The sequence below is a fragment of the Pelodiscus sinensis genome, chromosome Z (genome assembly GCF_052426305.1).
Source record: "Pelodiscus sinensis isolate ZL-2025 chromosome Z, ASM5242630v1, whole genome shotgun sequence".
NCBI classification, from domain to species: Eukaryota; Metazoa; Chordata; order Testudines; family Trionychidae; genus Pelodiscus; species Pelodiscus sinensis.
The window spans coordinates 31696614-31714306 of NC_143085.1; the positions used below are offsets into that span (position 1 = coordinate 31696614).

The following is a 17693-nucleotide window of genomic DNA, read 5'->3' on the forward strand; positions in this document are numbered from 1 at the left end:
GAATTAGGGAAGCTGGGGGCAGAGCAGCCCCAATGGTCCGGCTGCCCGGAGCACTTCTGGGTTCCTGATGGTGCCGGACCATCAGGAGTGCTGAACTATCAGATGCTGGACCATTGGCCTTTTACTGTAAATAGATGTGTAGCACATAGGAACAGGATATTCAAGTCAGGGTTCTGATTTAGAGCACTTGTATATGTAGTTATACCAGTGGTGGGCAACTTGTGGCCTGGGGCACTGCGGGGCTCCACCTGCAGTCACCCTGTCTGTCCCCTCCCCATGCTCCTCTTGTGCACTGGAGTCCCACACTCCCTACTCCTCAGATTTGTTTGGCAGTTAAATTTTGTCTGCACTGGCTTCAGGCCAGGGGTGCTAAAGCTCAACAAGGCTTTCTCCTCCAATGATTGTTCTGCCCAGCTGCCAGAGCACCTGAACTGAGAGCAGGAAAACTTTCCTTGGCTCTACCACTTTGGTGGTGCTGAGGAAATGTGGAGGAGGAGGACAAAGAAGCAGTCATAGTGAAATGCAGAGGGGTGAGAAATGGCATGGGGAAGGCCTGTAAGGACTAGACTACACTACTCTGTAGAACAGGGCTGGGAAAAATACAGCTTGCAGGCTGCATCTGGCCTGCCAACCTGCCAGATCTGGCCCACAGGAGCTTCAGCTGGCTCCCCTGCCTGCCCCACCCCCACTGGACATTCAGAAAATGCAGCAGGAGAGGGCTCTCTGAATGCTACAAGTTCTGGGGAGTGACTTCTTACACTGCCCCTGCCTCCAGCAAAATATTGCAGCTCTGGCCAGTTTCCAGCCAATAAGAGCTGTCTGTTTGCAGGTCAGGCAGCATGTGAAGTGCCCCCTCCCCCCCCCACCTTTTGCAGGGTTCTGTTCAGAGCAGTACACATGGCCCCATCAGCTGCTATGAGCATATGTGAGGAGGCATGGAAGGCAGGGATCCTGGCTGAGGAACCTCCTGGGCTGCTGTCCAGGAGCCATCCAGTTAAGCACCTTCTGACCAGAGCCTACATCTGCCAGCCCAGCACCTCTTTCCCTCCCAACTCTTTGCCTCCTGCACCCATACCCCCTGCTACTCCTTCTCCAAGTTACAACTCCCTCCCAGACCTGCACCTCTATTCCCTGCCCCAGATCACAACCCATCCCAGATCCTGTACTCCTTCAAACATCTCTCATCCAGGTTAGCATCCTCTCCTGCACCCATACCTCCTTCTGGACCCCGCATCCCAGTACCCTCCCCCAGGTCACAATCTCCTCCATCACTCAGACTTTCAGATCCCACATCTCCTCCTATACCCCAATCCCTTGCTCTAAGCTCCTTTCTGCACCTAACCTCCATCCTAGACTTCATACCACCTTCATTATCATGAAAGAGTGTGGACCTTGAACACTTACCAGAATCTTGGAGTGACCTCCCATCCCTGCTGTGGAAGCTGGAATTGAATTCAAAAGTCCTTAGTTTCTACATTCCTCTGTTCTCAGCAAATAGCTGTGAAATCCACTGGCAAAATGTTTTATCCCCACTTAGCGAGTGGTCCATATAGACTATCAGCCTAATCCTTTTACTAGTTACTCCTTCTAGTTCAGCCCTCAGCTGGCTCCCTGTCAGCCCTGCCACCACTCTGCACTCAGGAAAGTGCACTCAGGGATGATCTAGACAGGGCTTGGTCCTGCCATCAGGGCAGAGGACTGGACTGGATGACCTTTTGAGGTCCCTTCCAGTTATAGGATTCTATGATTCTGAGAGCGCTAGCTGCAAGGCCATGTGCTTCTGTGAATTCTGAGAGCCTGGAAGGAAAGGGCAGAAGCTTCCGACACTGCTTCCACCCCCAGTAACTCCCATGGTCCGGTTTCTGGCTAATAGCAGCTGCCTATTTGCAGGACAGGTAGCATGTGAAGTGCCCCTCCGCCCAAGCTCATAGCAGAAAACATGGACCCTGTAGCTGCAGTGAGCATTACAGGGGTGTGAAAGGCAGGGACCCTTGTTAAGGAATCTGCTGGACTGCTCGCTGGGAGTCACCCAGATAAGGTCTCCCAGCCAGAGCCTGCCTCTGGCACCCCAGCCCATCCCTCCCCCAACTATCTGCTCCCGTTCTGTTTCCTATCCCATGTAAACCAAACCTTCTGCAACCTGCTCCAACCCCAGACATCTTCCCAGACACAGCATCCCATCCTATACCTCTCCTCAGGTCTCAGCCCTTTCCCAGACTTTGCACCCCACTCTTCTCTCTCTGGTCACAACCCAAATCCCTGCATCCCCTCCTGAACTCCTGTCCCAGGTTAGAACCCCCTTCTAGACTCTGCACTCCCTCCTCCTGCAATCCTCCCTCAGGTCAGAATCCTCTCCTGCACCCATATCCCTCCTAAACCCCAATCCCCTATTCCTGGTCACAAACCAAAACCCTGCACACCTACCCCACATCACACTCCCCTCCAGACCCTGTATCTCAGGTCACAATTCCGTCCTTTACCCAAACAGATCCCACACCCCAGTCCCTTACCCCAAGTGCTCTTCTGCACCCAATCTCCATCCCAGACCTCCATGCCTCCTTCATTAATATAATGGAAAAGTTCAGCCCCTCAACCACTTACCAAATTCATTGGAGAGTCGTCCCTCCCAACAAAAATTATTTCCTACTTCTGCTCTAGTTATTGTGGTACCAGTCTCTGCCATGGCACTATTGTTTTGACGTTATGATCCCATTCTGAGGGTTGGTATAACTTTACATGATAGCATAGGGTTTTTTAATCCATTGCACACAACTGACTTTGCAACCATAATGTTGTTAAGTTTTTTTAAATGCAAAATTATATAATGCATAGGGTTCATTCAATATGTACAATAAATAATGGTGTGATTGCATTTTTAATCATTTGGGTTAGTATTTGAGGGATACAAGCAAAAAAGTGACATAAGGAAAGGGAGGGAAATTCGTGTGTTGGCTTTTTCTCCTTTGCAGATATTTTTTTGTTACCTGATGGATAAAATATTACATACATCTGCAGTTTTGGTAATCTCCTTTACTGGTCCTCTTTAATCTCTGAATTTAGAGCATGTTATTCATTTAATAATATCTGACTGAAGCAGGAAATGCTATTTTAACAACCTTTTTCTATGAATTCACTGAAGAAATGGGAGTAGTGGGACACATTAGCATGGGCTCTATTCTTCTTCCTCTGGTAGTAACCTGTTCATCAGAGCTGAGTGAGACAACAACTGTACTTCATATTTATTAACTGCCAATATAACAATATCTTTTTAACCCTAGACCATCCCTGATAGATGTCTATGTAACCTGCTCTTAAATATCTCCAGAAATGGAGATTCCATACTTATTCCAGTATTTAACCACCCTGACAGTTAGGAAGTTTTTCCTAATGTCCAACCTAACCTCCCTTGCTGCAATTTAAGCCCATTGCTTCTTGTCCTGTCCTCAGAGACCAAGGAGAACAATTTTTCTCCCTCCTCCTTGTGACACCCCTTTAGATACCTGAAATCTGCTATCGTGTCCCTGAAATCTGCTATTGTGTCCCCTCTCAGTCTTCTCCTTTCCAGTCTAAACAAGCCCAATTCTTTCAGTCTTCCTTCATAGATCATGTTCTTTAGCCCTTAATCATGTCAATACAAAAACCATATATCCCTGGAATTTATAAACTTTTAAAAATCTGAAGGGTAAATATATTAATTAGAATCCTTTCCCTCTAAAGGTGTCCTAATGTAGCTGATCTAGATATAATTGGAATTGCAAGGCAATATGCACAGTTGAATCTTCCAGCTTTTGCTTTGGGATGCCTGTTGCTGATTCCCCAATCCAAGAAGAGAGAGCAACAGATTCAGGTAAGGAGGCTGCTTGCATTTCTACATCTGAGCTGGCAAAAAGCTAACAAAAGCAAGGCATGGAGCTCGTAGCTCCTGGCGAATGCTGCTTCAGCGCTAAGAATTTACACTAACCAAAACTAAGTATTAGATTTCAATACCCTCTTAAGGTGAACAGCATCTGAAAAAAATAACCTAAATGTCAAAGCAATTAAAACTGATGCCACTGTGATAATGTTCAGTGTGGTTTTTCATGGGACTAGTCCCATTTAAGATATACAGTTGTTCTATGAAGATTTACCGTATTTTCTGGCGTATAAAGCGACTGGGCGTATAAGACGACCCCCTAATTTTTAGTTAAAAGATAGGGTTTCATCTTATACCCCAGCGCCCCTCCGCCTCCTTTGCTCCCGGTGTCCCAGATCTGCTGGAGACGGTCCCCAGCAGACCAGAGGCACCGGGAGCAAAGCCGCAGCAGGGGCGGGGTCCCGCGCCTCTGAGGCTTTGCCAGAGCAAAGCCTCAGAAGCGCGGCACCCCGCCGCCGCTTCGGCTTTGCTCCCGGTGCCTCTGGTCTGCTGGGGACCGTCTCCAGCAGACCAGGGACACCGGGAGCAAAGCCTCTGAGGACACCCCGGCAGCGGGACAGCCCCGGTGTGCCTGGGCTGCTCCGCCGCCGGAGCCCTTCCGCGGCTTTGCAAAGCCTCGGGGGAAGCCAGCGGCGGGGCATCCCAGGCGCGCCTGGGCTTGCCCCCCCCCCCCCCGCCGGAGCCCCTCCACGGCTTTGCAAAGCCTCGGGGGAAGCCAGCGGCGGGGCAGCCCAGGCGTGCCTGGGCTGCCCCGCCGCCTGTATAACCAGCGTATAAGACGATCCCCGATTTTTGGGGGATGTTTTTTAACATCAAAAGTAGTCTTGTACGCCGGTATATACGGTAGTTCAGAAACTTGAGACGCTTGACACCTTTGCCTTTCTCTAGACTGACTATTTTATGTGAGCCTCTCACATGTAGTGCCCTCCGCCTTTTCTTTGCATTAATGCAGTTTCCCATCTACAAATTTGTATCTTCTCCATTTCCTTCCCTTTCCCTCACCATTTGCTTCTTCAGAGGATGATAGAGTGAGAACTTCGTGGAACTGTATATGCTGTTATCTATTCATATGACACAATATTTGTGAATACATCTGCAAGTCATCCAAGATTGAGTTTGTTTACATTTTCAGATGCTTATGTATTTTCAGTTTCAGTTGTGTTTGTAACTCTTTATGCAATGTTTTTTAACTTTTTCTTTCATGTAGAGAGAAAACCCTTCATTTTCCCACAATGGAGTAAACTTAGACTAACTGCAAGTTGTATAATTTTTATTGTAGAACATGTTGCAGGAATTAATCAAAAACTCTTAAGCAAATAGTATTTACTGAAACCAAAGAATCTCATCGGTGCAAGAAAATTATTTGTTCTGAGAATTTCAAGATTATAAAATTCTGCATATGTTTAACATCAAGCTAATTTTTCCAAGGGTTTCCTGTCTTCATGTAATCTGGAGACTGTTCTACAGCAAGTAGATGAACACATGAACACTGGTGAGGTAGCAGGCTTTGCATCACAGGTATGTTAATTTAATCATCTTATTCATACACTTTAAGAGAAGAGACCATTAAATCATCTCACCTGTGTATCTCACACTATTACGTTCCACCCCAGCTACTTCTATGTTGAGCCCAATAATGTGTCTGGCTAAAGGCTATTTTCTAGAAAGGTATCCAGTCTTGATTGAAAGACAGCAAAAGATGGAGAATCCACCCAGTTCCACTTTTTCCAGTGATTAGCTACTCAATTGTGCTTGTGCCATATTTCTAGGAAGAATTTGTCTGGCTTTCATTTCTGTTGTTGTTATGCTAGATTAAAGAGCCCTTTATTACTCAGTATTCTTACCTTGTAAAGGAATTTATACACTAGTGAAGTCACCAACTTCCTTTATGATAAGCTAACCAGACTTCTCACTAAGACATTTTCTCTAGCTTCCTTTATGATAAGCTAACCAGACTTCTCACTAAGGCATTTTCTCTAGCTCTTAAACCATTTTTGTGGTTCTTCTGCATCCTGCTCAATTGCAGGGGGGTTTTAAAGTATGGATACTAGAACCTTATGTATTTTTTCCAGAAGAAGTCACACCAGTGCAAAACATAGATAGCACCTCCCTACTAATTTCTTCCTCATATACACATCTAAAAATTTGGGGCACAGAATACATTGTCCATTACCAAAATAAGTCAATAGTAATAGTTGTAAGGACATTTTTGCAGTTTCTTGTTAGTCTTTCGTTAACTTGATGATGAATGTGGTTACACAACACTATTCTGTAGCATTCCCCATGTATGAAGTGCAGCATGCTTTGAAGAATAGTATTCAAATCAGTTATGTTCCTAACTAAACACAACAAGGCTCTCACCAAACTAAATTGCTAAGAATAACCATATACTGTTTTTCTGGCTCTTTGACTCACTGTGGATAAGTGAGTTTACTTTGTCTCCCTGTCTGAGAGACAAGAATATTTAATTCTCAGATCTTCCTGCCTTCCTTAAGAGAGCACTTACATTTTCAAAGTGCTTTTAAACATTAGCTTAATCATCTTATGAGACCAGGAGAGAGGCTAGAAGATCAAACTTTATACCAATAAAGTGTAGGAAAATGTAATTAAATTTTATCTAAAATATTTAAATGACTTTCCTGCCACTTCCAGATTAGATGTTTAATTCTGAACAACATCATAAAAGAGAAACAATATGACAGATTTTTTAAAACAAAATACTTCCCATTATTGAAGCTACAAGTGATGAACACTGAAAGAGTGAAAGAATTAGTGGATTACCTTGCCAACAAGAACTGGTAAGTTAACAAGGTATAATATGGTGAACATAAAGTTGGAAAAAAAAACTTCTATGGAAGTCAGAATCTTACAATAATTACTGTAGGGTTTTTTTGTTTACTAGAATGCTAATGACTTACCAATACATAGTAGCCATGAGTTTTAAGAGGAATGGCAAATGTTTTTTTCAAGTGATTAAGAAATCCTCTATGCCACCTAGCGCTCTGCTTAGGTGAGGGCATTATGTGAAAGTAATGGATCACTTATTTGATAGTTACTTGTACCAAACTTCAGGTGCTTTCATTTTGTTCCTTGACTCAACAGGAATTTATTGAAAGTTTGAGAGGCAGTTCACAAACTGCAAACTATTAAACAGCCTGTTGAGCTGACTGGTCACATCAGACTGTCTCTTTGGGGTTTTTTAAGGGAATTTAGCAGCTGTAAACAAATTTTGACTCTTCCAGTTGAATAACTGTACTTGCCACTGATGATTTGTGATCACCAACGGGCAGAAATCCCCTGTAGGTCTAAACTCCTGCTGATAGGGTATATCTGGTGTTGGCAATACGTAAGTCACTAGGTTTTAGAGAGACCCTTTTCCCTCCCAGGATTATCACCTGAAAATTGGTAGAGGAAAATAGTCATAACTCCCGTTAGGCATACAGGGAAGTGGAAAATAAGTGACTCATACCAAATGAGAGATCACAAAACTTTGTTTACATCCATTGTTTTATATTTTAATGCACATTTGTCTAAATTCTCTGCATTGTTCAGTATTATGGAAGTTGAGGGAGATTAGTTTTCTCAGCTAATTTGAATTTTTTTTTCCTTTACAGCCTGGATGATGCAGTAGCCCTAATAGTAGAATATCAAAATCAATGTGGAAATCACATTCTGGCAGATAGGTCATCTCATGATATTTTGACGGTAAAAAGCTCTAGTTATCAAACTTTTCTTAGGCTATAAGAAAGCTATAAACTATTTTTTTTGTAATATAGGTTGGACTTCCCTATTCTGGTGCCCTCAGGAGCTGACCAATCCTGTATGGGGGATTTTGCTGGACCAGGGGAGGTCATTTCTGGACCACTGCCACTGACCTCCCTGGTGCTCCTGACCAGCTCCCCAAATTTTGCTGGCCCAGCTGTCCTGCCAACCCTGCTGGGCTGCTGTTGGGCATCCCGTAGCCTTGCAGGGGTCATTGCCACTGGACTCTTTGGTCCAGCAATATCCATACAGGACCATGGCTCTTGCCGGAGCGCACAATCCTGGTTAAGAGAGTTTCAACCTGTAGTTCTATTCCTTTAAGTTTTTAAATTTTTATGTGTTCATATTTTCTTCCTCTCCAGATGTTCCTGAGTGGATCAGAATAGGTATTCGCTTACTCAAAACAGCTACCCAGAGGAGCAAGTAACTTGATCTATATCCTTTCTCTTCCGGTGGCAAGATTGCGTCAAACTCTGTTGATCATGTGCATTATTTTTAAAACGGAACTCAGCTGAAATTTAAGTACCCTTTTAATAAAAGATACAATTCAGTTTTTACAGACCTAGGTCAGCTAACAGACATTCACCTTTAAGTGTGCTATCCATAGTAAAGAGATAAAAGCTTAATTTACGTTCCTCTCCTCCACTTCCCCCATCCATATAATTTTTAATTTATTCTCAATCATTTCCAGCTTTTAAGTGGTGTGTCAATCTTTTAAACTTCATGTAACTAGAGAAAGGAAGATGAACTCATTCCTTTGGCTTTCTAATTCTCTATCACGTTTTTATGTTGTGTTTTTTAAACATTTCCTATATAGGTTGCACCTCTCTAGTCCAGTATTGTCATGACCTGACCAGTGCCAAACAAGAGAATTTCCTAAGCCAGGGAAAGGGAATGCAAAGAGCCAGCGAGTCTCTGTCTGGTGTCTGCTTTTGTGTGTATGGAGTGGGGTGGGGAAGGGAATGCTACAAGTCACACTGCCTGTGAATCCAAGCAGCCGGAGGGGGGTCTCAGCTTTCCGCAGGCAGTGGGGAGTTGGTATTGGGGGCTGCTCTGGGTGCCGAGACTAGTGGGCTGTGAGGAGTTTGGAAATGTTCTGGCTGCTGAGACCTGTGGGAAGGGGAGAGCTGTGGCTGGAGGCTACAAACTGCCACCTGCTGCTGGGACCTGAAGCAGTTGGGGAGCTGGGGAGTTTCATTTGCATTATATACCAACTCTGGGGATAACCTCTCTTTAGCAACTAACTGCAAATTCATCAACATACTTAGTGGCAGCTTCTTGTATCTGCACTTTTTTCACTATATCAGTGTAGACTAATGCCATGTCTATTTGTAAATTTCTGAAGGCATCCTTGTGAATAGTCACACTGATGCTGCAGTTTAAGTTCTTTGTGAAATATTTTTGCTTGTGCTGACGCCGTCTCTCCTAATATGCATACACATCTTATGTTCTTATGTTCCTGCAGAGCTTGAACCAATGTATAAATGCAAATAAATCACTGCTTTTCCCCTCCTTCAAGTCTCACAAACGTTTATTCTTTTTTTACTGTTACTTTGGACAAAAAACTTGAGGATTTAATTCTTTTGCTTCTTCAAATCATACACTGTAGAGATAACTCTATAGTGTAAAACTCATACTGATGCACCCTTTTCCAATTTCTGCAACAATGCTACCTTTTGCTGTATGAATATTGACATATGCTTATACTTAGCCACTTTACTAACACTGCCACTGCTTGCTGGTCTCTGACAAGACATCCCTGGGGTAAATCACAGCTAAATACAGCACAGAACTCTGAGAATTAAGACTGGCAGGACTTTCTCTGATCAGGGCTGGCTTTAGGAAGGACAGGGCCCAATTCGAACAATTTTGACGAGGCCCCATAGCAATTTTGGTTGAGCAAAAAAAACCACAGTGTGCACACAAATCCCCCGCCCACACACACCCTGCACTAAACTCACACTGCCTGTGGTGCAGGCAGCTGATGCACTCCTCCTCCTGGGCTGGCAGTTTTGTATAATTTTGGGTGGTGCTCCATTAGCCACACCCTCTAACCCTATTAGCCAAGCCTCTGGAGGCAACACACTTGGGGCAAAATGGATACAATACCAGAAGTAAAAGGTGTCAAAGGACTTTTTCCCACCATCCTCCTACCAGCAGGGATTAGTTTGGCCCCCACCAAACCCCCTTGCAATAGGTTCAACCGGCTTCAAGCCCTGCTTCAGAGGTGGGATCCCACTAATTCTTCCATTTTTCTTTCCACCAACTTGAGCTCACAGCAGCGGGTGATTTTGTGGTCCCAATGGTGGAATAGCAGTATCCAAGTGATAGAGCCATGTCTCAAAGGCATACTAAACTTATATGTAAACTGTGGAGGCCAGAACTGCAGATTTAGGGGATGGCTGTTGCAACTGTGGGGGGGATGAGAACCTGGCCACATAGTCCTGTGGGCCCCGCAGTCATCTCTAATTTGTGCCCAAATTCCCTCTCTACAGGCAGAAGCGGTTATGATGGCTCAGCTGGTTTTGTATCGGATTCAATTTGACATGTCTTTAATTAATGTGTCCACCATGTGGCCCGATTGTTCCCACCTGGTAGAAGCATGGTTGAAATTGGCTCTTAACCCCCCTTACCGTGCTAAGCAGGATTTCGGAGGGTGGGTTTGGGGAGGCTTGGGCATAGGAGCGGGCATTTTAAATGCTGTAGACATTGAAGTGGTGGCAAGTTATCTGCTACAGGGACCCTATTTCAAAAGGCCCAAAAGACGGCTGCTAGTATTTCTGAGGACTTGGCAGCTGGGCAGAGTCTTGTTGCCTCAGTAGGAGTTCTACCCCTCCATCTGTTAACTAATACCCTTTCGGCCTTGGTAAAATCTTTTGTCAATCATTCCTGGGCAGAACAGTGTTTAACAGTTCAGCAAGTTTTATTTGTAAGCTGGTTCCAGCAACATACCCTCCTAGACCAGGGTTTGGTTCCAGGGGTGGTGCAACAGCATTTTCCTGAAATCGATTAAAAACACACTCACCGTATATCCTATATGCCTAGGGGGCCCTGGACAGGGGTTTTGTCATTATTGGCAGTTCCCCAAAAGTCCCCACACTTTACCCTGTGTACCTGGCTTCAGAGGTGGTTTCTATGCCCCAAGCTTTAGGACTGTCTCTGTGGATTCCCTGTAGTGTTCACAGCCATCACCACCCACAACTGGGATTTTTAAATTTAGGCAAAGAATGTGTAAGCCTAAGCTTTGGTCGATGGATATGTCCTGCCAAAACACCAGCCAAAGATGACTGTTGTTCCCCATGGGATGCTGAAGCCATGTGTGTGTTGCAGCGATTACAAGAACCAGTAGTGGTATTCACCCCCAGTCCACTATTTATGTGCCTGATTCAGGCAAATTTATCCACTGCAGTGGTGTGGACCCCATCTTCCAATGTATCTTGGTGCACACCCAGTAATTATACTTGTTGTGTATCTAACGTTATCGGGGTTATTGTGGATGGGATATTTTCACCTGCCTTATTGCCTCCCCTAGTTGAGAATTTGGCTGTACAAGCAGTTATGTGGTCATACGGACCCCTCTCCCCTCCCCCCCAAGCATTAACTTTACTGTTTGGGCCGAACTACTAAAGGATGCCCAACATAGTCTTCAGAAAGCCAAAGCTGTGGCATAACAAATTAAAAATAAATACACATTATTCAACAAAGTAAGCTCCCCAGGTGGAGTATCATGTCTAGTTCTGGGCTCCACTTTTCAGGAAACTGGAGAAAGTCCAGAGGAGATCAACACAAATGATGAAAGGGCTAGAGAACATGAGATATGAGGCAAGGCTGAAGGTATTTGGCCTTATTTACCTTGGAAAAGAGAAGACCGAAAAGGGACAGGAGAGCAGCTTTCAAGTATCTAAAAGAGTATCATGAGGAGGAGGAAGAAAAATTGTTGTTCTTGGCCACTGAGGTTAGGATGAGAAGCAATGGGCTTAAACTATAGCAAGGGCAGTTTAGGTTGAACATTAGGAAAAACTTCCTGCCTGTCAGGGTGGTCAAACACTGGAATAAATTGCTTAGCGCGATTGCGGAATCTCCATCACTGGAGATACAGGCAGTCCCCGACTTATGCGGATCCGACTTACGTCGGATCCGCACTTACGAACAGGGCTTTCTTGCCCCGGAAGTGGGGGCGAGAAAGCCCCGTTCGTAAACTGCTCCGGTGCCCCTGGTCTGCTGGAGACCGTCTCCAGCAGACCAGGGGCACCGGGCGGGTTCCCGCGCTTCTGAGGCTTTGCCAGAGCAAAGCCTCAGAGATGCAGGACCCCCCTGCGGCTGCGGCTTCAGTCCAGGGGCCTGTGGTCTGCTGGGGACGGTCCCCAGCAGACCACAGGCACCCAGATTGAAGCGGCAGCAGTGGCGGTTCCCCGCGCCTCTGAGGCTTTGCTCTGGCAAAGCCTCAGAGGCGCGGGACCCCCCCGCGGCTGTGGCTTCAGTCCGGGAGCCTGTGGTCTGCTGGGGACCGTCCCCAGCAGACCACAGGCTCCCGGACTGAAGCCGCAGCCGCGGCGGGGTCCCTCGCCTCTGAGGCTTTACGAGAGCAAAGCCTCAGAGGCTCTGCTCCGGTGTCCCTGGTCTGCTGGGGAGGGGGGGGGGCAGCTAGTGTGCTCCCCCCCCCCCAGCAGACCAGGCTTTTGTTTTGGACTCTGGGGCAGAGCAGCTGGGGCGCTGCCGATTGGTCCTGCAGCGCCCGCTCTGGGCACTACTGAACCAACCCGGCAGCACCCCAGCTGCTCTGCCCCAGGTCCTGATTCAGCCGCTGCTGGTCAGTTTCAGCAGCGGCTGAATCAGGACGCCTGGGGCAGAGCAGCTGGGGTGCTGCTAGGTTGGTCCAGTAGCACCCAGGAGCGGCGCTACTGGAGCAACCCAGCTGCTCTGCCCCAGGTGTCCCCAAGTCAGCTTCTGCTGAAACTGACCAGTGCTGACTACAGGAAGCCCCAGGCAGAGTTGCTCTGCCCCGGGCTTCCTGGAATCAGCTGCTGATCAGTTTCAGCAGCAGCTGACTTGGGGACGCCTGGGGTTCTTAAGTTGATTCTGTATGTAAGTGAGAACTGGCGGTCAGTTTCAGCAGTGTCTGAATCTGGACGCCAGTTCCGACTTACATACAGATTCAACTTAAGAACAAACCTACAGTCCCTATCTTGTACGTAACCCGGGGACTGCCTGTATTGAAGACCAGGTTAGACAGACACCTGTCAGGGATGAGCATGGGCAACTCAACTTTGGAAGCCCCAGGGGCCACACTGATACTTCTAAAACATGCTGAGGGCCTCAACTGAAGTGTGGTTGCATATGCAAGCAAATATATACAAATAGCTTCTCTCACACTGACAGGCACGAATCCAAAGATTAAGGCAAGACACACAACACACAGGCCCCATTTCAGTCAGTTCTGCTGATATTATTAAAATGCAATATTTACCCCATTTCTACCCATGTGACAGCACTTTTCATGAGCAATGACAGTCCAAGAATTTAACTACTAAAACACACATCAACAGAAGATCATTACACTGACTACATTTTTGTTTTGGCTCCCACTTGCTGGCCACATGTTGATCCCCACATAAACCCAAACTGCACCGCAGGGCGCAAACAAACTGGCCGTGGGCAGCATACCAAGATATTAATAAATATTTTTAAACCTCTACCTTTTCTCTCTGCTTCCATGTCTCCTCTCCTTGCTCCGTCATCTCCCCTGGTGCCTGCTGCCCCCTACCCCTTAGCCTCCTCTGCTGTCCTGACTCCTGCCCTTCTCACTGCCCTCAGCCCTCCTGCGACCTGCTCCCCTCCACCAGCCCTTCTCTCCCCCCTGTGCCCACTCCTCCAGTAGCCCACTCTGTTCATGTGAGCTACCCCTCCTCAGCCCCTCTTCCAACACCTTCGTCTACACACCTGCCCTGCCTCTCTCATCTGGTGCTGGTCCCTCCCCTGCAGGTGTCTGTCCTTCTGCTTCACCCCAGAATCCCCTGGCACCTGCACCTTCCCTTAGCCCAGCACCCTCCTGGTGCCTTCCCCTTCTCTTACTGCCTCTGCCTCCTTTGCCCTCTTTTTCCCTGATGCCCACCCCCTCACCACTCTCTGTCCAGTTCCCCTCTGCGCCCTCACACATGATTTGCTCCATCCCCACCTTTCTCATGCCCACCCCTTCTTTCAAGCCTTCTTCCAGCACTTTCTCCTCCCCCTCTAGCCTCCAATGCCCTTCCCCTCTCCTCTCCTGACATCTCCCCTCCTTCCCTTTCCCTCATTGTCTGCACTTGGCCCCCTGCCATTTGTCTCTCCTCCACCCTGTCTCTTAGGGGAAGGCATTTTCTTCCTCCTCCCCCTCTGCATAAGCCCCTTCCTCTCACCCACTGCACAAGTCCCTTCCCCTTCCCCTGCTGCACAAGCCCCTCCCTCTCCTCTCCCCCACTGCACAAGCCCCTCCTGTCAGCCGAAATGGTCAGGGCAGTGTGTGTGTGTGTGTGTTACACCCAAGTCTTCAACTGCTGAGACGCAAAGTCTCGTTGCAGTGGGCAGCCTAGGAGGCTGGAGGGTGCCCCGAAAAATAGTTTAACGTCTGTGACTTTACTGCTAGGACCGGGGTCCCGTCGCAGAGGGCAGCCAACAGGCTCTCAGACGCCCCGGTGTGTGTGTGCACTATACCCCCAAGACTTCAACTGCTGAGACCGGGGTCCCTTGCAGTGGGCAACCTGGAGGAGGTTGACGGGCGCCCCAATAAGTTTACAGGGAGAGCTTATAACACCTCAGATTTTAGCTGCTAGAATCCAAGATTCCGTCACAGCAGGCAGCCTGGGGAGGCTGAGAGGTGCCCCAATGGATCTGCCACCTGGGAGTGACACAATCCAAAACGCCCAAGCTCTCCCTATACCTGTCCCTTTGACCGGCTGAAGTTCTTTTGTTTGTGTTCAGTTTGGGTACAGCAGCACGGGTTCAAGTCAGAAGCTTGACACTCACTGGCTTATTATGAGAGAAAATAAAATAAAGAAACTTGGTTCAATATATATATATTTTATAAGTGAATGAGGGCATCCCACTTATTTCCAAAGTTTATAGCTAAATCACCTTACCAAAGGCAGTTTACAATAGAAATGAAGCAGTTTGCCTTAAGAAACTAGAATAAAGTAACTAAACTTATAACAGAGTGACAAAGTGTACACATAAAGAAAACACATTGCAGGTACAATTCTCACTGCTGCGTTCCAGACTTGGCATGGCCAGCGTCTTTCTCTCAATCCCTCGGGAAGAAGTAGGGCGAGGTTGGGCGTCCCACGGACCTCGGGAGACAATCAATACCTGCCAGCAGGTGTAGGTGATTGGAGCTCAAATGGGGTGGGCAGCTAAACCCTCTTTATACCCCTTGGGTCACATGGGCTTCTTCCTGGTCTCAAGTGGCCAATTAGGAAAAATGGCTTTGAACGCCAAGTTTCCCACGAAGGGTGCAAAGCATAATTTACACCTGGGAAGATGCAGACAATGGGCACTTCTGGTATGTGATGGGCGAAGATTCCTCTCCCGAGACAGTGCAGGCGTGTCAATTACTGGTACTAGCCATCACGGCGATGGGAGGCCTCCCAGTCATCAGCTAGCCCATTTACTGTCTGGTTTCTGTTTATGGTAGAGTCAGGGACAGGCACCACACCTGTGTTCCCAGGGCATCAAAGGCTGACTGCCTTTCTCTTGCTCTCTGGAGGGGGGGGGAAACAAGATGGGGTTCGTGGAAAAACAAGATGGGGTTTGTGTCTGGCTACACCTCCCCCGCCACACAAGCCTCTTCCTCTTCCCTCTCCCTCGCTGCACAAGCCCCTTCCCTACCTTCTGCCTTCCACTTTGTGGGGCTGGAGTCTGCACTCAGGCCCCAGACTCTGAACCTGGAGCTAGCCACGCAACATGCCTCTGAGGAGTTAAAATCCTGGGCCGTGACGCCACATTATCACACCCGGGCATCCTCCCTGCCCACCTGAAACGCTGCACATGGCAGCAGCAGCTGGTGAGGGAGAGCCGCACATGGCAGGGACAGTCCGGGGCTGAGAGGGACACTATGGGGACAGGGTGGGAGGATGCGTGGGGGAGCCAGCAGGGGAGGTCTGGGGCCCGCTTCAGGAAGAGCCAGGGGAGAGACCCAGCTCCAAATATTGCTGGAGCAGGGCCCCCGGCTCTGAATAGTAACTCAGCAGCACTTCTGGGTTCAGTGGCGCGGGGGCTCCTGAGGCACAGGGCCTATTCAGCCAAATTGGCCTAAGGCTGTCCCTGTCTCTGACTGCAGGACAGCCCATCCACAATAAGCAGACATCTGGTAACTGAGGGGGTTTGGGTGCACCCAATCTTCCCTTTTGTGCCAAGCCCTACCCTCCCTCACTCCACTCATTACCCAAGATCCCACCCCATCCCATCTCTTCCCCCCACCCTCCCTGAACTTTAGTGTTGCAAATCAGCTATGCAGGAAGCTCTGAGCTGGTGGGGAAGAAGGAGTTGCTCAGTGGGAGGAAAGAGTTGTTGCCAGACAAGGGATGTTTCTGGATGACAGAATTCCAGATAAGAGAGGTACATCCTATATTTATTTCCTATTAAGATAAAATTAACTTTGTATAACAGTATATGTGTTTCTAAAACATTGTAAATGTTAGTGTATCTTAGGTACAATATTTTATAGACTTGGTTTTCATTTGAGCATGGCACAAATAAAACTGACTAGCTCAAATTTTGAACTTAGAAAAATACTGTTTGTAATGTAATAAAACGTTTATATTTAGTATTTGAAGAGTAAGTCCTTCAATTAAATTAATATATTGGATAATTTCTCTAAAAGTGAGTATTTAACAGTTTAACTGCCATTAGGTTCTGTGACACTATGCTTTCTTTGAAACTAAAGTATATGGGTGATTCTGCCAAGGAAAACTGAACAACTTACTAAAACTAAATGGAAATATGCCACTAAATATATACCCTTAAAAGATGCAAAATTGGTATGAGTGACCAGACTGATTGTATCTTGGAGATGTATACTACTTATATAACATTGCCCAGGTCCTTCAGGGCAGGGAGCTGGTGGTATGAGGGAGGGGATGCAGGAGTCAAGGTAGGGGATTGAGGAGGGGCTTAGGTAGGGATGTTAGGTATTAATTGAACTAGGGAGCAGCACCCCCTGCTTGCTACACTCACCAGTCCCCCTCTCTCTGGAGTTAGGCGTACAAATGCAGAGCCGCTGCAGGCGTAGGTCCTGGACCCATCATGAGCTAGGACTGAACCGGGCTGCTAGCCTGCCTGCTAAAAATTTTAATGGAGGAGGAGGAGGAATGCATGTACTCCAGTGGTAGCCAACCCACGGCTCTCGAGCCACATATGGCTCTTGGATTAAAAAAATGCACCTCCAGCTGGTTCTGAGCCACACACCTGGACCGCTCAGGCTGGCCACTCTGCACAAGGCACCCCAGCCACCAGCTCACAGCTGGGCCACTCTGCACACAGTGTCCCAGTGCATGCTCACAGCTGGCTGCTCAGTGCATGTGCCCCAGTGCCTGGAGTGTGTGGCAGCAGCAGCTCCAGGACCCAGGCATTAGGTTAGAGCTGAGGTGTGTGTGCATGCCTGGCTCTGGGGGAGGGGAAGAGAGCAGAGGGGAGGGCAATTGGGTTAGAGTGGGGAGTCTGGGGGAAGGGAGGGGGATTGAGTTAGAGCAGGGAGTGTACCTGGCTCTGAGAGAGGAGGACGATTGGGTTGTGGGGGGGTGCCTGTCTATGGGGAAGAGGAAAGGGATTGGGATAGAGCCGTGGTCACCGATCCATCAATCATGATTGACTGGTTGATTGCGAGGGCACAACCAATCACGAGGCATTCCATCACCCCCTTCTCCCACCCCTACGAAGGAGCCCACACTGATGCTACTTCGCACAAAAATGGAGGCAGCGCACCAGCTTCCTGTGGGGGAGGGAGGTGGAATCCTGCAGCGGCGAGCGAGTTTAAACCTGAGCTTAT

The 17693-nt window shown here is 47.6% G+C and overlaps 1 protein-coding gene across 7 annotated transcripts in view; it reads left to right on the forward strand.

Moving 5' to 3' along the window:
* Positions 1-9188, forward strand: part of KNTC1 (kinetochore associated 1) — a 146529-nt gene extending 137341 nt beyond the window's left edge. For all 7 annotated transcript variants that reach the window (XM_075898678.2, XM_089775156.1, XM_075898679.2 and 4 more), the window contains 5 exons: positions 3718-3847; positions 5342-5431; positions 6566-6711; positions 7528-7618; positions 8038-9188. In XM_075898678.2, coding sequence (XP_075754793.2) covers positions 3718-3847; positions 5342-5431; positions 6566-6711; positions 7528-7618; positions 8038-8061 — 481 coding nt within the window. In that variant the 3' untranslated portion in view covers positions 8062-9188. The remainder of the gene's footprint in view (positions 1-3717; positions 3848-5341; positions 5432-6565; positions 6712-7527; positions 7619-8037) is intronic.
* Positions 9189-17693: the final 8505 nt, after the last annotated feature.